This window comes from Mandrillus leucophaeus, unplaced genomic scaffold, assembly GCF_000951045.1.
Source record: "Mandrillus leucophaeus isolate KB7577 unplaced genomic scaffold, Mleu.le_1.0 Scaffold17, whole genome shotgun sequence".
Lineage (NCBI taxonomy): Eukaryota > Metazoa > Chordata > Mammalia > Primates > Cercopithecidae > Mandrillus > Mandrillus leucophaeus.
In genome coordinates, this window is record NW_012101698.1 from 2,931,536 (window position 1) to 2,955,346 (window position 23,811).

The following is a 23,811-nucleotide window of genomic DNA, read 5'->3' on the forward strand; positions in this document are numbered from 1 at the left end:
TCAACTGGAGGTTGAGGCTGCAGCGAGCCCTGATCATGCCAGCCACTGCCACTCCACCCTGGGTGACAGAGTGAGACTTTATCTCAGCGGAGCGGGGAGGGGGGGGAAGGATTCTCAGCTGAGCATAATGGCTCACGCCTGTAATCTCAGCCCTTTGGGAGGCTGAGGTCGGCAGATTGCTTAAGCTCAGAAGTTCGAGACCAGCCTGCGCAACATGGTGAGACACTGTGTCTACAAAAAATTAGCCAGACATTGTGTTGCACGCTTGTAGTACCAGCTGCTTGGGGGCCTGAGGTGGGAGGAGTGCTTGAGCCAGGGAGGTCAAGGCTACAGTGAGCTAAGATCATGCCATAGCACTCCAGCCTGGGTGATCAAAAAAAAAAAAAAAAATCTAAGGGAGTCAGCAGTGAAGGGTGATCTTTGTCCTGCATTTGGGGGCCTGGGCAGGGCCCTGCACAGGTGGTGCTTGCCCTGGATATTCTTCCTGTCCTCCCCCTCCCCCAGGGTGAGCACTCACATGCTGAAAACCACCCAAAGGGGAGACAAGCAGTGCAGCCAGGAAGGGGGACATCTTACCCAAAGCAGAAGACATTGAAGAAGCCAAGACAGAAAGTGTTATTTCTGGAAAAACTGGTGTTGAGAGAAGGAGGACGGCCATTTCTCAAGATGATAAGATTTCTATATTGAAGGGAAGAAGAGCAGAGACTAAAAAAGCTTAGGGTTTCTGAGGAGGAGCAAAGTCACTTCAGAGAAGACTTAGGGGACAGTTAAGTCTTTTAGAAAATAAGAGGAAATGATGTGACAGGCACCAAAAATGATTTTATTTGATCAACCTAATTCTTACTACCATGATTAATATTACAATACTTTTGTTTTTGAGAAAATATTTACTTTCTAGAGCCCATATTCATTGGGCCTTTGTTACTTTTCCAGGCATGACTGTTCTTAAATCATATTCAATGTTGGCCTTCACTATTTAAACAAGATGCAGAATCTTGGAGAGAGGCCAGAAGAGAGCAATGAAAATGACTGAAGGGCTGAGAAATATTGCCTTTGAGCAGAAGCTGAAGAAATGGGTCATTCAGCCTAGAAAAGAGAAATTAGAGAGGTAGTACAATAGTTCCCAAATATTGGGAGGGATACGCAGGGCGGGCGATGCACTGCTGTTCAGTGTTTCCTGGGAGACAGAGACAGGGCCATACTGCAGCCGAATGAATGGACGGCACACCAGGTGGACTCTGCTGCCCACTGTGCTTAGCGTTCCCCTTCAGATTGGCCTGTGTGGTGTCCAGAAGCCTGAACTCCAGAAAACATTGAGGGTTACGGCCAAACACCCTAGGAGGATGTGTAAGGTAGGACCGAGGAATAGAGGATGACCATCTGTGCTCAGAGGAAGGCCCTAAATGTAATGGGGGACGTATCCTCCTGTGAGGCTTTGCCTTGACCATGATCCTGGTTTTGCCTCAACGTTGAATGAGAGCGAAACAAATGGCTCAGATAGCAGTTAAACAGATCACCAAGTGAGCTGGGGAAAAGGATTTCACAAACACAGTTTGACGACTGGGTGACCTTCTGGGTCATCTGTCCTTTGTTTTCACGATTTGGGTACTTGATTTCTAATCCTGACTCTGCCACTCATTAGCTGTGTGACCCCACTCAAGGTACCTTGACCTTTCTGTGCCTCAGTTTCCTCAGATGAGATGAGGATTAAAAATGGTACCTATTTCTTTAGGATTGCTGTGAGGATTATTTGACTACGGGAAGCTCAGAACAGTGCGTGGCATGTTGTAAGCTCTATGTAAGTTGTTTGTTTAATGGTTTAGTGATATATAAGATGAGGAAAACTGGTAGCAGTTTCTCTTTGGGTCCTCTGTTGCAAGGCAGCATGTGGCTCCTCGGAATTTTGAGCTGAGGGAGGCGCAACATACAAGGATTTAGTGGGATCGTGCGAATGATGTTTGGTGCATATGTTTTCTGCATTTTGTGTGCTAAGGCACTACAGAAATAATAAACAGGAGCCACCATTTGCAAAGCCCCTACTGTATGTGCTGCCCTATGATAGCCACTCAATATGTGCTTCTCTAATCCTTCCAACCAGTTTAGGGCAGGCTTTGTTGAGAGCAGTTCAATTAAATCTTATTCAGAGTGTTTCTGATTCAGTGGGAGTGTGTCTTCACAGCACTAGTGGACATGCTAGGCAGTCAGGAGACTACTAAAAGACGTAAAATAAGCACCATAAAAAATGAATGTCCTTAATAAGGTTCCCGTTTCTCATGCATTCATTCAAGCAACAGACCTACTTAATCTTTACTTCCAAAAGACACACAGAAAATGGATGAATGAGTGATTGAATGAATAACTCAGAGGTGCACCTTGCCAGCTGCACAGTAGTAAAGAGAGAAGGGAAAATTCTTTCCCTACTCCTGGAGATGATCCTCTTTTGACCTGAAGCATAATTTTGTCTATAGTATCTGAGTGTGTAATGACAGGCTTTATTAAGGTACTTGGGCCAGTTTGATCTTGGAATCGATATAGGTGCCAGCAACCTCCTCTGAGCTTTCTTCTGGATTCTTAGTATTTTATATATTTTTTAAAAATCTACGTTTGTTCTATTCTCTCCCTAAATTGAGCTCTTCCTATCTGATTACGTGATGGGGAATGCTTCCTCCTGGCAAGTAAATAAATAGTGATTTCACAATTTGTTATGTTGATTAGCAGCTGTTCATGATGCAGATTAATAATATTTCAAATGGGCCTGGATAATTGGCATTTTCTCAGCTATTGATTTTGTAGTTTTGGGGTATGTGCAGGAATGGGTAATCTTTACTGAACACTTTCAGCTACTTATTTCTACATTTGGAGTGGGCCTCCTGGTTTCCTTTTTGGGTGTCCCTCTTTGGGATTCTTTTATTCAGATGTCAGGTCTTTTACCCTGGGTGGCAGCACAGCAAGCAAGATAGTGATCTGAACCAAGGTTGGGTCAATTCCACGATCAATGGCTGGGTCCCTACCCCATGCAAGGCACTGGGCAGAGTTCTACTGATCACAAATTCAGTGAGATTATAGGGCCTGCCTTCAAGGAATCTAACACTCTTCTGGGGATTTTAGGAACGCCTATAGTTGTCAGAGCAATATTACTATAGATCAGTGCTGTTGAATGGAACTTTTGATATGGATAGAAATGTTCTGTATCTGACCTGAACAATACAATAGTCACTTCCCACATATGGCTATTGAGCCTGTAAAGTCTGGCTAGTACCACTGAGGAACTGAACTTTAAATTGTATTTAATTTTAATCAATTTAAATTTAAAAGAGCCACACATGCAGCTTATGGATACCCAAAAGGAACAAAACTAACCCTGAAAGAATGCATCATAGGTATAGCAACTGTCTGGTAATTATAAAGGCTTCATAAAGCTCTAACCCTGTGCCAGGCACCATTCTAGAGCTTCACACCTGTCCTTCCCAGCAGGCATGCCGTGAATTGCTCACAGGTACACAGGTCCTGCTTCATCTGTTTATCCCAGTTTGCCATCATTTTGTGTGTGCCATGATGTGAAAAAAAGGAAGGTTAGAAACTCTAGCAAGTTGCCAAAAGGTATACAGACAGGTGCAGATTTACACACTGGCTTTTCCACTTATTCTAATTTAGGACAGAGCCCAAGCTCTTACCAATATACCATCTCTCAGAGAAGGATCATTTTCACTTTGATCATTTGATCTAGTTTTCATCTATGTCTGAGAGCCAGAAGTCTCCTGACATTGTACAGTGATTATAGTAACACGACAACGTCCAGGATGTTCAAAATGAACTGGATTATCAACCATGGATATATATCTTGTAAGGAGTTGGTGTTGTGCTCAGTCTGAAAGCAGGATGGTGATGTGGAAAGACTCTAGATTTGGAGTCAGGAAGCCCACCAGCCAGCATATGACCTTGGTTGAGGCACTTGGCCTCTTTCGGCTCAGGTACATCCTCTGTGAAACACGGACAAGGGATATCCACTAGTCCCAACCACCTGAGAGTTCCAAGATGGTGAGTGGTAGCACATGTACAGGCCCTTGGGGCACATCTTGTCAAGGAAAGTGTGATGTGCTCCTGTGGGCCAATGAAGGGTGTAGGAAAGTTCTTTGTTCTCTTCCCTAATGCACAGCCATTGCCACTGTCCAACTTTGTGGTTTTCTCTTTTGAAACATGAAAATGACCCTTGTTCTCTTTTACTGGAATAGATTTGAATGTGTGTATTCTCGAATTAAGAGCCCCCCCATGTCATCAACTGAGCAATGATTAATGCAGTGATTATCCAATTAATCATTAATTGCAATAAGTTAAGCGATACACAATTAATGTGATGCTTTATCACCAATAATTAGGGGAAAAATTGAACTCTTGGCAAAGAATCATAGCAAGATGGTTATTTAATTCCTGTAGTCGTCATGGTTTCCAGCCACAGAGCACCAAGCTGAGTCTAGTTAAGGTAATTTGGGACAAGATGGCCAGAGGGTATTGGTGCTTTTAAAAAATGGGGGTTGGAAGGGAAGCAGGGAAATAGCTCAACTTGAAATGACACCACAGCAGTGCTTCAGAAATCGCTGACATTCATGTTTATATTTTTGTAAATTTTTGAGTTAGAATGGTAGTTTGAGTGTTTTCATTTTTCTAAAGGATTGGCCTGAAGGAATTTTACTTTATTAATTTTTTTAAATCTATGATGCTCACCCAACACAGCAATTAGTGTAGTGGAGCATCCGTGATTTGAATCTATGGAAGACTGCTATTAAAGGAAGTATTAATGGGCTGGCGAGGTCTGGGTAACTGTTAGGGAAAAGAATGTTTATGGAATATGGTGCTGGCAGGCATGATTTCAATCGGATTTGACATGTTTAACATAAATGTATAGTGTATGGCTCCTGCCGCATATGAATAATTCCTTCAGACCTGCTGCCTTTCTAATTACTAAGGTTGAAAAAAAGCAGGTCGGGCACATCTTGGTGCAAATCTATTACCAGCCCTCCCCCTATTTTCCCTGTTGTTTACAGCTTTGTATAAATAGAGATGCCTTTGTATGGGGAACTTAGTGCCTGAAATATAATCTGTGACAAAGAATGGAAAGAGGCTGCAAAAATACTTTTTTTTTTTTTTTTTCCAAATTGAGTCTCTAAAGACAAAAGAAGGTATGCGCTGAGAGGAAACATGTGTTAGGAAAAACACAGGACTCACAGGAGTCAGAAGCCCTGGGTTCAAGGCCTAATTCTGCCACTAAGATTACCTTTGTGACCTCAAGTCTCTGGACCTCAGTTTCCAAATCTGTCAAGTGGCAGGTTGGACCAGATGGGTTCTTAACAATCTGGAGCTCCATAAAATATGACTGGGGGAGGGAGAGTTGTAGAGTAGTATAGAATCTTGGAGCATATTAATTACTAAAGTTGGAATGCTGATAACGTTCGAAGATTTTCCTTGTCTGTGGCTAGTTAATATACCCTGGATAAAAGGTTCAAGCCTTTCTTGATGGAGGTCAGGCAGCACCAAGCCTACTTTTCTTGATGGGGTGTCAGAGCACCATATGCCCTTACCTAGTTGTGTGTTCTTGGGTCAGACTCACTGTGGTATCAGAGCCAGTGTGATGAGGACATCAACAGAGGAGTCCTTGGAGACTCACATGGATGCCTTTGAGTGGCCACCTGTATCCCAACCCTGTTGCTGACTAGAAACCAGGCCATTCACCACCACCACACCTCTACAGAAATCATTTTGGCCTAACTCTGTATCTTTCCAGTGCTTGGTTTCATTTCTCCACCTCACCCAAAAGTAAATTTGTCTTTGCAGTAGGGTGCATGTGAGGGAATGCTGGGAGCCCATTGTGCGTGGCCCCTTTGTGGTTCACGGTCCTGCCAATGGAAACCGTTTTTGGTTTTATGTTTTCACACATAGATGGGAATTGTGTGACTGTGTCAGCTTTTTCAGAGTCAGCTTGTCTCCCCTTCTCTCACTCCCCACTCTTTTTTTTCCAGGCCACTTCCAGTATACTTGGCTGCTTAAAGTCACTGCAGGCGGAATTCTGTCTCACAATTGAAAACAAACCATGAACTATTTTTATGTTGGGAAGCCAAAATAGATACAGGCTGTGGTGTATATCTGGACTTGCCCGAATTCCAGTTAATTCAAAGGTCTTGACTTTGAGAATTTATATTGTAAGTCATAAGAGAGATAGGGACTACATCAGTTGAACAAATATTTTCTTGCACAGATATATCTAAGGCAGGTACAGGACATGCAAAAAAAAAAAAAAAGAACTCACTTTCTAGAAGTGTTGTCATATGTAATCACATAATTATGACACAGTATAATGAGAACTATCATCAAGGTATAGATAAAGGGCAGTGAAAATGTAGATTAAGGAGCAAATCATTGTTCATCACTATAGAAAATACCTTATAGATTTGCATATTATTCTTACAGAGTGGCCATGTTAATCTTGCCTGCTTTGTTCTGGCTTTAATTTTTGTGCCAATGAGAAAGTGCCTCTGTTATTATAATCATGATTGTTAAAAAAAATTACCATTGTGCCTTTCCGTGGGGGATATTAGAGCACGTTCATTAGGTTCTCATATTCTTCTTGGGTCCAATGTTACCTTCGTTTTGCAGCCTTGAGAACTAAGTAAAGCTCATAGATTGGGAACTTTTGGGTGTCAGAGTTGCACTCAAACCCCAATTTGCCTTCTGAGTCAGATACATTTCCTACATTATAAAGCCAAAGAACATGTAACATTATTACTTTCTCTACTTACAGGAAGATTGGAGGAGGAGAACTTAAGTTCTGTGCTTCTCTTGTCAGATAGAGTTGTCAGCTGTTTATGGTCAGGAGCTGTGTGGCAACCATTGATTTTTGTAATCCCTAGCACCTAGCAAGTGCTTAATACTGTTCAGATGTTTCATTAACAATCAATTGGTAAAATAGCATGACATAAGTACCTTCAAGTCCAAGTTATTCTACTTTCTGCTTTGTAGACATTAAATCCATGGGTTAATAGGATTGTCTCATCCTGGTATACAGAAAAGACAAATTTAGGGTGCCTTTGCTTGTCCTAAAAACCAAGTTTCAGTGTCACAGCTTTTAGAATTTGTCTAGCAGGCTTTCCAGTCTTCACTGGAAAGCCCGTAAAAAAGCAAAAATAAACAAGTTTCTCCCCTCGTTCTATGGTTTTATAGCCCCACCAGTATTATTTTCCAATCCTTCCAAAAAAGAAACCATAGCAACAAATGTTTGCACTTTCACCATGTGCCAGACTCTGTGGTAGGCGTCATATGCCTGATCTCTGGCTAGCGGCACAGAAACCGTGTGTAGTCAGTGTTACCCCACTGACAGATGAGGAAACGGAAAGTTCAGTGTAGTCAGATAGGATGCTTGAGGTTACACAGTCAGGATCTGAACCAACTGTGACCAGCGCTACAAAGCACTGTGCTTTATTACCTAGCAAGGGGGGCTGACTGATGCCTTCGGGTGAAGAGAACTTGGCCTTAGGCAAACAAGTGAAAAAACATCAGTTCCTGGGGAGTCCCTGAAGGCGCTCCAGAACCACCTCCCTGCACTTTCACACAGGTCACTTATCCTAGGCCTTTGGAGTACTGTGAGTGAGCTGAATGTGGGAACTCAATGGAGATGGAAAGCAGCACTGATATTAAATATAAACATTACTCAATGTAGGGTGTCTATCTCTCTGTACTGTACAAAATACCAAGAGAAGATGTTGACAGTCTTCGTAGTGCCTAAATCTGGAGGGGAAAGTGGAGAATCATTCCCATTTCCCACCCTTGCAGGAACCTGAGTAATGTCTTTCTTCCCTAAGTACAAGTTCTTACACTTTCCTGTGGAACCTGGACTAGGAAAAACAAACCCTAGGTGGACCACGAGGGAAGACCAGTTTGTAAGGTTCTGATAAGTTACATTCAGCAGTTCTCTGTATCTGTCACCATTCTGGACACACACCCATATTTTATCTGTTTATGTTCACAAGTTCACTTTCACTCATAAAATTTAGTATTTTAGGAAGACAGATTTGGAATGGAGAAGAAACTAGAAGAATATTGCTATATTGCAGTCTCTCAGAGTCTAGACTGTGTTGGGGCTCGGAGACCCTAACTAACCTAATTATTGTTTGACTCGGTGGAGACTGAATGGTCCTCTGTTAATTAACTTTGGCCCGATCCCAGAATGATTCGCATGCCACTGGTTTTGATCTAGGTCCTGCACCTCTGGGCTTTTTCCTTTGTTGGTCCAAAGGTCTCTGAAGTTCCTTCCCGCTCTGGTTGTCTTCACAGTCCTGTAATAAAGCCACAGGGAAGCGTGATAAGTGCAGACCCCCTAGTGTGTCCCTGGACTGTGGCCACCCATCCTCACAAGATACCATGGCCATAGCTGCAGGAAGCCATGCCAGGAGAAGACAGCATATTTTGCAGGAACCCAACAAGAGGCCAAAGACAGGCAGGTCGACTCAGTACCTCAAAGTCAGGAATCAGGTCAAAGTCAAAATCAGGAATATTTAGCAGGCCTCCAAAATCCTGGCATGAGCCAGGCTCATGGTGGCAGTCCAATGCCTATAATTGATTAAACAGACCAACAGCTGATGTTGGTCTAAACCAGGTGGTGGCTCTGTTTTGACTGGTGGTTCATTTGCAAACCTGACACAGAGGGAGCAAGGTGTCTTGAAACTGAAATGTGAAATGGCCTTTTGGGAACTCAGATCAGTGTGGTTAAGCAGCGTTATGCATATTTCAGCAAGGAATTAGTGCAACAGATTGATGTCTCTGATCTAGGGCTCAGCACTGTTTTTCTCCCCAAATATGCAGAGCAAGCAGCAGCACCCACCGGTCATTGTGTGCCCACCATCCCACCTTGAGGCTTCCAGAGCCTGCCAGAGAGGCTGCTTCCTGCAGAGAAAGCAGAGGCCCCACAGAATGGTGCCTGAACCCCCATTCCCAGATTGCTGACTTGTGCAAATGGGGGCTAACATAGATCTGTGCATCCTTCCAGAGCTGAAGCATAGAGGGCCTTCAGCTGCTTAGGCCCGCAGGTGCCTGGCCTAGGGAAGCCAGCACTAAAAAGATGCTTCCTCTTTCTACAAGGTGGAAGGAGCCCACAGGTATTTGCGCCCTTTTCACAGAGGCTCTCCAGGATAGGACATGTGGAAATAAAGAGATTTCTGTAAACAAGGGAGTCTGTCCTTTTTCTGGATTACGCTGCTAACAGAACACGTGGAGCTTATTCCTTCTGAATTTCTGGTTTTGAAGGTGTCTGCATTTGTTTTAGAGTAAACAGGTGGCCTGAGGGTATTTTAAAACATCTAGGCTATGAGACCGGACCTGGCTATCATCCCTGAGTTTAGATGAGAGTATCATGTCATCAGAGTCATTTAAAGTGGACTGACAGATTGGCCTATGCTTGCTGGGCCCTCTCATTTAATTCTAGTTAGACTGCAAAGCAGCGTGGTTCCTACCTATTACACAAAGCCTTGGCTCTGACCGCTGTTCTCAAAGTGTGGTCCCCACACCATCAGCATTACCTGGGAACTTAACTGGAAATGCAAATTATCTGACCCAGACTTACTGAATTAGAACCTTAGAACAGGGGCTGTGATCTGTATTTCAATGAACCCTGCCTGGGAGTCTGACACATTGTGGCATTTGCTGAACCTCAAGGCTGCGATCTCAGTGACAAGCGTGAGGTTTTGAGATCTACTTCTTAACTAGACAGGAGGTCCTGAGCCCTTGCTGGGTTAGGGAGGCATGGAGCTTTCCTAAAGGACAGGGAAGGTGTATGACAGGCATAGGGCCCTAGGTTTTGGTAGATGTAAGCAACATTGGGGGTTGGGGAGAGAGGGAGGGAGCCAGAGAGGCAGGGTCACGATGAAGAGTGATTGAAGACCTGGAAATCTTTATCTAAACTGCTTAATAAGTAACACCTGGGTGAAGTATACATGGGCTCTTTCTATGCTGTTCTTGTGACTTCCTGTGAAGCTATAATTATTTCCAAACAAAAAGTAAAATCATAACAACACCTAAGAGCTGCTGGAGTTTTAAAGTGCTGACCTATTTTGTTCATATTTAAGTTGGAGAAGAAAAATAATTAGCCTTTCCCTGAGTAACTCTTATAACTATGTGTAGTATAAATCAAATTTTCTTTGAAATCCTTTTTAGAAACAAAAGGTCTGTGGAGTTGATGGAACCTCTGTGTCTTGCCATACCTGTGTAGGCATATTCTGCTTTTGGGGGTAGGTGTTTTCTAGGGATATATGGGAGCAAGATAGCTTGCATTTCCAGAGAATAAGACTGTGTTTTGAATAGAAGGTTCTTAACTTCACCAGGTTGGATGTTGAGACAGATCCGGCTCCTTTGGATAGGGAAGAGAGAAGCCTCAGCTCCTTTTTAGCTGTGGCATGAAGACCGCCCCCTGCTGAGTGGACATGTGCATGCATCTGCTTCACACAAATCCTCTTCCCCTCTACCCCTACCCCTGTTCCTCTTTGAAACATCTCTAAGTGCTTGGTTGGAGGCAGAATGAGACCGTGCATGTTTAAAGACCAAGCTGGCAGGAAAGCAGATTCTTTAAAGGAACTGTTGTTCTCTCTATTGGGGGAGGAAGAAAATTTAGCCAGATCTTTGGCCACTTATCAAGTGCAGTAGCTCCACAGGAGATTTGAATAAGAAAGCCCAGCCTGTCCTCTGGGGAAGGAACTGCAAGCAAATGCCAAGAGTAACTCTACTTTCAATGAAAGTCAGAAGATCACAAAATCCAGAAGCACAGATGACCCTCTGGAAACATTGCATTTGTGCTGTCTAGAGGGAGCATGAGGTATGAGAAGCTGAGAGAGAGGAGCTATGGGAAACACACATTGCACCTTCCATTTAATTATGAGCTGAAGGACCATTTTCAGATCTCATGATACATATATGTCTCGTGTGTTGGAATAGTTATCCCAACTCAGACATTGAGTATGGAGTTGTGTGAATTTATTTTTTCGCTAGTCAACGGAGATAGAGAAAAGATTGCTGTAAATTTCTGGGGCAGGTGGCAAGCTGGTTTACGGAATGCAAGGCGATGAGAACCTCTGGCTTACGGAAAGTAGCATGAATTAATAATCATTTAATTGGTTCCTCCATTATGTTGCTGGTTTGGGAGATGGAAGTTTAGATGGAGGGGCTGTCAGTGATACTTTTTAGCTAAGAGTCTGATAGTTGAGAGGTGGGGGTGGTGGCTGCCTTTGGATTCTCCACAAGGTTCAAATGTCAGGCAGCATCCCAGGCCCTCAGTGGGCTCACCTCGGGACCCCAGAAAGGAAGAGGATCAGCACTTTGGTGATTACCACCTCCAAGAGCCACTCTACCATGAAGAGATGCAAAAGAAACTTCCCAGTAACGTGGACACCTCAGTGCCTGCCCAGGATCTCACCAAGGGAGGGAGGCCGCTGGCCAGAGGGTTACTGGTCTGCATCATAGGATGCCCACCATGCCAATAGCTCACTGGTGTGTTGAGTGATGAGAAGATGAATTTTGCTCAGGAAACACAGAAACTAATTCTGCCAGTATGTTGGTTTTCTTGGAGGGCAAGTGGATATCTTGAAAATGAGGGACCTTAAGGTTCCATATTTACTTCACTTGCAATTTTTCTTCAGGTTTATCTTTGATGAAGCAGCAGCTCCACGCCTTACTTGGCTTCAGAGTTGTATAGAGTTACTAGATGAGAAATGAAGCCTGTGTTGGCATTAAGTCCACTGGGATTGCAAGGACAACTCTTAAGTTTTCCGTGGCCAGAATTTCAGTGATTCGGATGTTGAATTTGTTAGCAAAGATTGGGATCACATGAGAATTTGTTCTAGCAAGAATGGTTTTATCAGGTAAAGTTATAAGGGACTGTGAATGTTGAAAGGCTGTGCTTCTACCGTCTTTGGCCACTTTATAAGCTTTCTAAGTGATACTGTCCCTTAAAGTAAGTCACTTTCTACATGAAGTTTTGCTAGCCATATTTTAATTATTCTATATGCTTATGATATAATAAAACCATTTCTTGCAAATTTCAAACAAAACTTTGCATGAATGCTTATCAGCTCTCTTCCCTATTCCCTCTAACTAGCTTGAGTAGAGGGGTAACTTTTGAAGTAATTATTTTTAGAGGTTAAATACTTCTAAAACAAATATGATAAAATCAAAGGATATCTGGAAGTTGGTGTCTCCATGCATAAATGATTTTCCCCCTAAGGGAGCCATGTATTGACAACTGTGCTTCCCTTTGAAATGAAATACTTTTGCCTAGAATGCAGAGGAGCCCAAGAGGATAAAATAGACAATCGTGAACAGGTTTGTCTCTCTCAGTATTTGTCTTTGTGAGTTTTAGTTGGCCAACTCATCACAGTATGAGGAGAAGTGGTGACTGTTGGCCCAGAAAGCCGACTTTTGAATTTCTGAACTCCGTAACAGGGACATGCTAGTCTTTCCTGTGCCTCATCAGCGCGCATTGGGTAGGGCCACCGTCACACTAACAAGCAGAGCAAGTGCTTTCTCACTCCCTAGAAAGTCTGTGTGGCGTTGAATCCATAGCGAGCACATCCGGTTAAGTTTGAGTAGGAGTTTGACCCAGCATTTCGTTGTCACAATATCCCATTTTCCTAGCTTTATAGAGTTTGTCATCTATGGTGCATTCAGTTGCATGATTCCTTACCACATTTTTATCCCCTTTGAAATCCCAGGAGCCCAACATGTTGCCTGTGGAAGATTCTCTGAGATTTAACACATATTTTCATATTTTATAGCTGCCAAAATGAGAGAAATTGCTTTTACCAGCAAAGTAAAAAATATCATCTGATGTTTTGCACAGTATAGAGCCAATACCAACTTTTTCATGGACGGTTGAACTTAACTGATAACTATAATATTAAAAATGAAATGACTGTGAAAAACCTATAAAGTGGTCCTTGATGTCATCACCTGAAGACAATGATCATTCTAGTCTTTTTTTCTAATACCTGCTTTTTACATAGCTGTAACATGAGATAGTACACATTTTATCTTCTTTTCTGATTTGCATTCTCAATGATTTTTCCATATTGCTTCATAGCAGTCAGTGTTAATGTCTTCTAATACTCAGTAGAATGGCTGTACCATTGTTTACTTACACCATGCCCTATTGTAAGATATCTAGATTGTTTCCAAATCATTTTGTCATTATTGTACAAACCAGTACAGTTACTAACGCTTCAAGTTGTTTGTTTTTTTGTTGCCAGTATAAACCAAACGTTCCAGGCAGCAATTGTCTGAACTATGTCTTGTCTCTGGAGTGCATGTATTTCCATTTCACTTATGTGACATCATAGCAGGCTTAAAGTGACCAGTAATTGATTTTTAAGAGTGTTTTGTATATTGTGACATGTCTTCTGGACTTTAAGTTTAGAAAAGCCTTCAAAGTGGGAAACCACAGTACTTTCTCTCTTGGTATTCATCAACTTCATTTACTTATGCCTATGATGTATGCTAGTGACAGAACTGACGTAGAAATTGATTCTGAGACTCTGGCCCTTTTGAAGTTGTTCAGAGAGAAGAAACTTGAGAGAACTTCTGACTGTGGCCTGTGATAAACTCTCATCTAGCATGTTGATGGAAAACTTGCAAAACTTTTTTTTTTCTTTTTTTTTTTTTTGAGACAGTCTTATTCTGTCACCCAGGCTGGAGTGCAGTGGCACAATCATGGCTCACCACAGCCTCAACCTCCCAGGCTCAGGAGATACTCCCACCTCAGTCTCCTGAGTAGCTAGGACTACAGGCACCCACCAGCACACCTGGCTAATTTTTGTAGAGATGGAGTTTCACCATGTTGCCCAGGCTGGTCTTGAACTCCTTGGGCTCAAGTAATCTGCCCACCTCAGCCTCCCAAAGTGCTAGGATTACAGGCGTGAGCCACAGCACCTGACCAGAACTTGCACAACTGTTTGCCCGTCTACAGAAATGTTGTAACGACTTTGGTACCATGGCATGATAGGGATTGACATTTTAATGTCTAAGGTCAATTAAGGGAGGGGCATGGGTCAGCCATAGTTAACTCTTACGAGCCATTCCCACATCACTCACGGAAACACAATGAGACTGTAACTGGATGTTTATAGAATCTGTTATAAGAATGGCATTGCTTTATCTTTAGAGAAGAGGCCAGTGAGCTGCAGGTGGCTAATGTCCACTTCTAGACAGATTTGATCTAATAAAGATGAAGATTGTCCTAGATAGAAAGGAGATGAACCTGAAGTTTGTGCACCAGTGGATGCAGCATTTCATGTTAAAGCAGGGCTGTTGTATTACTGGGAAGAAAGAGAAATGAGTGAGCAAGTGGTGATTTTATTTTTTAAAACACTTCATAATGGGTCCTTAGCTCAAGCTCACAAAAGAAGCTTTAGAATTCCAGAGCAGTTTGAGTTTAAAAAAAAAAAAAAAAAAAAAAAGAAGTTCCCTCTCCATGCAGGGGGAAAGAATAGTGGCTTCTGAAACCAGAATTCTCACCTCTGCAACCTCACCGCAATTCATCATGTGTTCAGCATTCAAGGAAGAGGATGGACTCTTTGGTCCTATGAGGAGACTAATGCTGCACTGGGTTACTGTGTTTGCTTTTCAGCTCTGGGAGAGAGATGAGTTGGGTGGTCTCAGCCTCGGTGCCCATTCATCCACACTATTGAGCAAGTGCACAATTGACTCATTCCATAGTAGGGGGGCAGGTAGATTAAGGGCATTTACAAGGCAGTCACAGTCCTGTAAAACAGGTGTTGTTTTTAGTCAGGCAGAGTAACAAAAAGATGGGGATGGGTGTATGGAATAGAATCTATGTCTTAGTTTGCCTCTACTGGAAGGAGGAGCAGACAGCAGCTTTTTCCTAACTATATATACCCTGAACATAACCTAATGCCTACTGATTGGGGTTCACAGTAGAGAAGGTAAAGAAATGGCTGTGACGAATAAACATTGGAAGTATTATTTGATGCGCTCACCCACGCCATGTTGAGAATACATTTGAAGAGTTAATATGTAGAAGATAACCACCAAGCAAAAATCAAAATGATGGAGAATAAGGAAGTTTATGGGCGCAAGGGAACTTAAGTTCTTAAAAACATTAATTAGACTCCAAATGTAGACGTGTTCAGGAGCAGCCCATCGCACTGCAAGGTCTAAAACCTGCCAACGCAACGTTCCGTAGGATCAGGTCTGAGCGGGGCCAGGAGATGGGAAGTGGGCCATGGGGGAACTGGTGTAGAATGTTACAGCACCTAGTTAATCGGCAGCCAGTCCATCACATTAAACATCCAGCCGTCATGTATTACCTTTCAAGTGAAAATGAATAACTCCCATTAAGAGCAAAATGGGTTTGAAGTCGATTCGAGACAGATTAAAGTACTGTTATGAATGTGTGTGTTGGGAGGAGGAGGATCTGTGTGTAATATGCTTGTCCTTGTACTTTTTAAATAATAGATGCCCTACAAACTTATGTAGACCAGGTTACCAAGATACTGGGGTTAAAGGTCACAATATGTGCATTCTGGGAAGAGCATCAACTTCCTGGAATATATTTCCTGCATCTGGCAAATTTTTCTTTTCAAAATTATATTGTGGCCTTATGATTTTAATGAATAAAATTGATTTTCTAAAATTGTTTATTAAAGTAATGACAGCATCTTGGTGTCCACATCAGAACAAATTTCAAACCCAAGCATAAATGGAAATACATGACAGATAACTAGACAGGGTAAAAAAGAAAGCAGTTTAACAGGGAATAAAAATTGGGCTTTCTAATTCAGTGACCTGAATGCTGAGTCACATTATTTTTTCATGAGGGCAGTGGGTATGTATATTTTCTCACTACCACTTTTATTCTTACTGCTTTAAGCAAAATTCTGAAAAATGGAGTCCCACATTCAAAACAAATGAAAGAGCCAACACTCAGATATTGACCAGGTTATGGAACAATCAGATCCAACCACACTGTGTTTAAACTGGAGGAGCCTTGCTTATCCTGGATAAACCCTCAGCCTGGCTGTTTTCTTATCAAAGTGTTTGCCTCTACCGGAAGGAGGAGCAGATAGCAGGTTTTTCCTAACTATAAACCTTGATCCTAACCTAATGCTTTTACTGATCAGGGTTAACAATAGAGAAGGTAAAGAAATGTTTCCTTTCCAACCTTCAGAGAACTCCTTCCACCAGCACTTCTGTACATGCTGTGTGCTACTCAATCCTCATGGGCAGCTCCTCTTTAATTAGTGTTTGGTTTTTTGGTGGTATAGGCAAGAGGGACGTGGAGGCATGGTTTGGGCAAGCTGATAGGAAACTTTCCCTATTCCCACCCACTCTGAATAAACTCTTGGGTCTGGAGCATTGGCTAGATTATATCCTGGATTCAGGCCCTGCCTAGTTCCACTCCTCAATTATATTCTTCCCCAAAAGCAAACTGCTGAATCCAAACTTGATTTTTTTCCCCCACATATTTGGTGTGCTGATATTCATGTGAACCTTTCTCAAATCACATTTTTCATGTTGCTGGTGCTGTACCATGTTGTGATTCCAAGAGGAGGGACAATAGAGTTGAGAGCACATCTCTTCTTAGATTTCTGAAGCACAGCATGTCTGGTACTGAGGTTGGCAAAGCAGCTGGTGAGACTTTCCCACCCACCCTCAGCCCTACTGCCCCCCACAAGCCAGCAGATTGTGTCTAGATTGGGGGAGGTTAGAACAGACTGAATTTAGCTTAATCCAACTCCAGAGCCTTTTATTCCATTTCTTTGCCTTCTTTTCCTAATGTTCAGTTGTTAAAGTAGTGACAGAAATTCATGGGGGAGAAAGAAACACTTGCTTCTTTTCCAACATGCTTGATAAATCAGTCCGGATGTTCATCCTTCTTGAATTGTGGTGTTTTACGAAAATCCTGTGCTATAAATGAATGTTGATTTTCACCCAACACAAACCCTCTGGGAGCTGGCCTGGTCTGGCTGCTGTATTGCATCTTCTACTTTCTCTTCTAGCATCGTCCAGCCAAGCAGAGAAGGAGCTGACAGATTCTCCTGCAACCTCCAAACGCATCTCCTTCCCAGGTAGCTCAGAGTCTCCCCTCTCTTCGAAGCGACCAAAAACAGCTGAGGAGACCAAACCGGAGCAGGTGAGGCTGGAAGGGACTCTGCTGGTGGGGAGGTGAGGTGTTTTAGACATTGGTAGGGAACAAACTTTTGGGTGGGCGGACTTGGGGGCATACACAGTTGCTCAAAGCAGTGGGTGTGTTCCCCACAGATGTACCAGTGTCCCTACTGCAAGTACAGTAATGCCGACGTCAACCGGCTCCGGGTGCATGCCATGACGCAGCACTCAGTGCAACCCATGCTTCGCTGCCCCCTGTGCCAGGACATGCTCAACAACAAGATCCACCTCCAGCTGCACCTCACCCACCTCCACAGCGTGGCACCTGACTGCGTGGAGAAGCTCATTATGACGGTAAGGCAGCCAGAAGCAGCACCCTATGGTCTTTCTCCAGGGTCAAAGGTGACGCAGTAACATGGGCAAGATACTGTGTTATTGGACGAGAAAGCCAGTGTAGAGTTGGAAACGTCAGAAAACAGTCCTCATTCTGTGACCTTTGTTGTACTGTCCCTGCCTTAGACTTGGCATGACCATAGCCCAAAGTGCTGAACATGTTTCTCAACCTCCCTTATCATCCTGTCTGCCCTCAGGGGACAGAGGTATGGATTAGCCTAGCCATTTATGTGAAGAAATCATTATTCAAATTCTTTAAACCTTTACTGAGCAGGTCATGGACTAGATTGCTCTTACCTTCATTGTGTCTCATTTCATCCTCATAACAAATTCTGTTTTTGTTTTTGTTTTAAAAGGGAGCCAGGCACACTAGCTCACACCGCTAACCCCAGTTCTTTGGGAGGCCATGGTGGGGGGATTGCTTGAGGCCAGGAGTTCGAGACCAGCCTAGGTAACATAATGAGACCCCTGTCTCTACAAAACATATTTTAAAATTAGCCAGGCATGATGGTGCATGCACCTGTAATCCTAGCTACTTAGGAGGCTGAGTTGGGAGGATCACTTGAGCCCAGGAGTTTGAGGTTGCAGTGAGCTATGATCAGGCCACTGTGCTCCAGCCTGGGTAACAGAGGGAGACTCTCTCTCTTTAAAAAAGGAAAAAAAATTTTTTGGCACATTCCCATCAGCAGATAAGGAAGCTGAGGCTCAAAGATGTTAATTGACTTGATGCCATTTGTAAGGAGCAGAGATGAGATTTGAACCCGCAATTTCCAACTCTAGGGGTAGCCCTGTAATGGAGGAGTTTCTCAGTGGATACTTTGATTTTCAAAGCAAGAAAATGTTGAGATGGATTTGCTGATTCGTGAATGTGGGTTTTGCATTTGAACATGATATTGCTACAACTGCAGATTTTGAAAGCATGCCCCTGAGTGACCACTATAAACATGGCCTAATTAGTGTAAAGATGTAAATCTAACTGTAATATGAAAACTTTTCAAAATAGTGCCGGTGATGGTGATGTCCTACTTTTGACTATGCTGGTGCTGTTATGAAAGTCATTTCCTGGCCAGGCGTGGGGGCTCACGCTTGTAATCCCAACACTTTGGGAGGCTGAGGCAGGCGCATCACCTGAGGTCAGGAGTTTGAGACCAGCCTGGCCAACATGGCGAAACCCTGTCTCTGCTAAAAATACAAAAATTAGCCAGGCATGGTGGCAGGTGCCTGAAATCCCAGCTACTAAGGAGGCTGAGGCAGGAGAATCAATTGAACCCGGGAGGCAGAGGTTGCAGTGAGCTGACATTGCACCACTGCACTCTAGCCTGGGCGACAAAGCGGGACTCCGTCTCAAACAAACAAACAAACAAAAAACACCAAAGCCCTTTCCTGATCATTAGAGGAAAAACCACCAAAAAGAACTATTCTCACCTCTTCCTTAGCATTATTTTAGCAGTGGAGTAATAAGAAGTTAATTTGATTGCCGTTTCATGTGAAGATACCCAGAGAGGTAGTCTGTTCACAACTGCACATTATAATGTGCAGGTCACAGACATGTCACTTCTAGGCATTTCCTATTCCATTTGGTTCTGCAAAAATTAATGAATAATGTTGTAAGTGATGTTTAGTCGTGAAGAACATATAATCGATGATGCATCAAGAGAACCTTAGCAGCCAATGGGAAGCTCAAAGGTGACCTAGCATGAGTTGCCTTTCAGAGGTCTTTCAAGTATAAATTAACTTTCTGTGGGTATTTTCAAATCAGCTGATGAACACTGTGTAAAGATTCTGTGTAAGTGATAACCTCCTTCTGTGGACCCGTGGGTTTCTGTGTTACTGGTTTCCTCAGCTTTCTCATCAGCCTTGGAAGTAACAGGCCTCGTTTTACTTCCCAGTTGATGGACTAGAACCATGGGAGCCTGAAGGAACAGAAAGAGATGTGGGGAGGGAAGCATTGTCAATACTGACCTACATTTTTCTTTTACTTAGGTGATTTGTTTTTGCTATTTTAATATAAATCTAGTCTAGGGACTGAGCCTATAGTAATCTGCACGACTGGTTTACATTAGACAGTAAAAACTTCATTTATATATCTCTAGGGACTAGAGTATAACTTATATTTCAAATATTCATTGTTTGTCATATTTTCATAACAGCAATAGCAAGGTAAATTTCAAGTGGCAAGTGTGGTGGTCATTGTGAATCTTCATTTACCAACAGAGTCTTCAAGGGCAGGATATTACTTCTGTGTTTGCTTAGGTAGCAATCCCTAAGATATTTCTGGAAGTTACCCATTAACTAGCACCTTTGGAAGCAGTGATCCTTAACCTTGTATAGCTTTCTCATGAAAGCTATACAACAGCCATACTGGATTATTCTTTGCACAGCAATGTTTGATAACCACTGTTACCCTCCATCAAGTATTTTGCAAATATAAAATTGTGTGTACAATGCCAGGGAGCATAAGGATATATCCATGGGACTGGCCAATAAAAACTGTTCTAGAACCCCTGACAATGTAATTATGTAGGAGACACTGCTCCCTAAAGCACTGCTGTGCTTGGTACCTTGTATAGAAACCCCTATGTGCCTAATCTTTCCATAGCAGACCATGGAAATGTTTTCTAGACATTTCTGAGACGTATGCAGGTTGTGGGAAATGCACTGGTAATAGGAAGTCAATTTGTTAGCAACAAGAGAAAGTTAATGGATTCAGGAATAAAGTTGAAAGTTATGAGAAATATAATCATGTAAGTATTTTACTTTTTCCCGAAAGATGTATATGCAAGGATGAGTTTTCTCTTTGCATGGGAAGATGGAGGTATGGCATGGCTGTCAGTATTGAACTGGTCTGTCCAGTCATGGGGATAGTTTGCATTGAGCCAAACTATGCATTTCTATCTCAGTCCTTTAGTTCAGCAGGAAAAAAATGAGCAACCAGGGTTGTTAGAAGGAATTTGTGGGCCTACCACAAGGTGAACCCGAGATCCTGTTTGAGGACTGGAATACTGATGATCTTGGTCTCTGCCCTGATGAATCAAAGCAGATGCCAGTGTCTTTCCTCTGAAAAATTTGGTATAAAAATGGTATTTGCAATTGTTTTAAAACTAAGTGATTATAATGAACCTATGGTTAAAATCATGTCATGGGAGGGTATCTTACTGTCATTTTGTTAGAAAATTGGCCCTGGGAAAGTATTGGTTAGGCTCTCTAACGATATATCTGTTTGTTCATGGCCAACTACAGCAGGAAACTGAAAACAGCATGATGAAAAATGCCCCTCTAATCAGGGCTCCATTTTCTAAACCATATCGTTAAGGAATGGCCAGTTCTACGGTCATTCATCCTCCAGGAGAAGAAAGTTATGTCTGCTTTGTCCCTGAGTGGCTAGGATGAATAGCAGCAAGAGGAGTGAATCTTCTTTCTTTCCAAATGGGTTGACTGAGTTAGTTGCCGTTGGCTGCAGAATAGGAAAAGCTTGCAAAATCTCCCAAACAGATGATTCCTGGCAGACATGGGGTGTGTCCGGGCTATTTACAGCTATAAATTCTGGTAAATATATTTTGCTGTCTGGGTCCAAAGTCTCAGGATTTAGCTTGAGTTCGGTTCAGTCCCATTAAAAGTAAATTCCACCCTGATAAATGGAAACAGATTACTTTCTACACGTCTTTCCGTTCAGTTGTAAATGGAGTGCGTTTTGAGGAGGCTTCATTTAATAATACCTTATCAGACAGCTTTCAGGAACCTGCAGTGTCTAATATGTCTGTTGCTATGGTAACAGCTGCTTGCTTATGCTCTGCATTTCATATCTATGTCTTCCATGGGCCCCCTTCTTCTTACTGATGAGGGGGCTTGAGAAATATTCTCCACTAGGAACAATTGCAGTGCTGGCCCTCCGCTATGGAGACCGCACCCACAGCACTTCATTCTTCTTGGCCTATTGGAAACAGAGCTGCAAAGAGTGTCTCTGCACACGTCATATGAAAAGGAAATCTATAAAGCTTAAGGGAGATGAGACAAGGGCCCCTCCACAACTGGCTGGGCAGCCCGCCCCTAATGTCAGTTTCACATAAGAACTCTCACCTATTTACGAAGAAGCTTGAGATTTCAAATTGGTGAAAGAGATGTAGGAGCTGCTGCTCAGTGCCCTTATTTTCCTATTCTTTCAGGAAAGGAGGGTGGAAGGCATGGGGCCCATGTTTCTGGCCCCTGGATGAGAATAGGAAAGACCACCTACCATGCATTTCAATACTCTTAAATTATTCTAATTGATCACTATCTTTCTAAGTGACAGGACATACCACTGGGATCCTGAAGCACTGATATGGGGAAATTCTCTTTGTTCTTTCATCATTTAACAAAATATGACCTCACAGTGGAGATGGGATTGGCTCCTGGGCAGCTTAGGAACATATTCTCTAGCCCTTTGTCTTCACTCCCTTTGGTAGTTCTTAATTATTCTGTATTTTTTTACCTGCACAGATTTCCCTTCCATGCTCCTGGCCCTGTGTTGCCTGCACTTTTCTCTGTATCTCTTTTGAGACCAATAGTTTGTAACCTTGTGATTTTTTTTCCATCAGTGTCTGTGACTCTCTATGCCTCATGTGTGCATGTGTGTCTGTGAGTCTCTGGGACAGGCTGGTCATCTGGGGCTCTAGGGCGGCCACTGGCCTGGGGATAGTCACACCCACCTGGGTACCAGCTCTCTCACCTTGCCTGTATCTTAAGAGGAAGGTAATGAAAATAATCGAGGTTCATTAATTCCAAGCCCTGTGAGATGATAGCCATTTGGAGCCTGTTTGCCAATTAGATGGTCTAAATTAGAAGTGACCTTGGTATACTGCCACTGCTTGCCTCTCAGTCTAATGAAGCTTTTCTCTCCAATTCATTCTCCTTCTCAGTTCTTACCTCTCTCTGCGCACATGTGTATAACTCTTCATGTGTTTCCTGTTCTCCCATCTACCTTTTCAGTCCTCAGTTTAAAAAATCTGGTCCTGAGCTACATTTGTTTCCAGCCCACATGAATGTTAACACGGCCCTACAGTATTTTCTTTTGAGCTTGATGTATTTAAAAATTGAATGAACTACCATACAGAAGGAGTTTTAGAAAAGAAACAAGAAGGCCAAAGTGGGAGGATGACTTGAGTCCAGGAGTTCGAGATCAGCCAGGCAAACATGGCAAGACTGTGTCTCTACCAAAAAAACAAAACACACAAAAAATTGCTGAGAGTGGTGGTGTGCACATGTAGTCCTAGCTACCCAGGAGGCTGAGGCAGAAGAATCACTTAAGCCCAGCAGTTCGAGGCTATAGCGAGCCATGATCGTGCTACTGCACTCCAGTCCAGGCGGCAAAGTAAGACTATCTCAAAAAAAAAAAAAAAAAGAAAACAAAGAAAAGGAAATGGGACAAGGAGAGAAGAAGCTGGGCCTTTTAGACGCCATGGTCCAGTTCTCCGTGGGAGGCAGAGGTTGCAGTGAGCTGACATTGCACCACTGTACTCCAGCCTGGGTGACAGAGCGGGGCTCTGTCTCAAACAAACAAAAAACACCAAAGCCCTTTCCACATGTAGAAGGGCAGTAAAGGAGAGTGGGGAACATGTTCTCCCTGGCACATGCAGAAGGCAGTAAAGGGGAGTGGGGAACCCAACTCTGAAACTACTGGCAACAGGCACCCTGGTTTGTTGGCTATAAGTGTGCAGACACCAGCTAGTGGGCCCCAGTGGCTGTCTAGGTACAGAACAGGAAGTGAGCAACTGGCCTCTTGCTGGAACAGCTGGCTTTAGATATACCACTAGCTAGACTGCTCAGCCCTAAAAGCAGCTGGGTTTTAACTTCATGCTTAAATGACCAGCCTCATCCACAAGGATGTAGAGACTGGCTTGGTCTGTGCCAAGGAGGTCTGTGTCTGAGGTCACTCTTCTTTTGTCTGAGTTTCTTCATTCTATTCATTTTCAATTAAAAGTAAAGGATTTGAGGCATCCTTGGGAGCCTAGGTATTAGCAAATCTACACTTTCACCTGTAATAGTGGGCTTTTCAGAAATAAGTCCTTAAAGTAAGCAGTGCCAAGGTGGTAGGAATAAGGGTGTCAGAGAAACTAGTTTCACCACTTTTGCTAAGAAAATATCTCTGCTGGCCAGGCATAGTGGCTCATGGCTGTAATCCCAGCACTTTGGGAGGCTGATGGGGGAGGATCCCCTGAGGTCAGGAGTTCGAGACCAGCCTGGCCAACAAGGTGAAACCCCATCTCTACTAAAAGTACAAAAAAAAAA

At 43.0% G+C, this 23,811-nt stretch overlaps 1 protein-coding gene across 1 annotated transcript in view; it reads left to right on the forward strand.

Moving 5' to 3' along the window:
- Positions 1 to 23,811, forward strand: part of ZFHX3 (zinc finger homeobox 3) — a 175,876-nt gene that overhangs the window by 129,963 nt on the left and 22,102 nt on the right. Inside the window, exons 5-6 of the mRNA XM_011976709.1 lie at positions 17,046 to 17,179; positions 17,308 to 17,508. Coding sequence (XP_011832099.1) covers positions 17,046 to 17,179; positions 17,308 to 17,508 — 335 coding nt within the window. The remainder of the gene's footprint in view (positions 1 to 17,045; positions 17,180 to 17,307; positions 17,509 to 23,811) is intronic.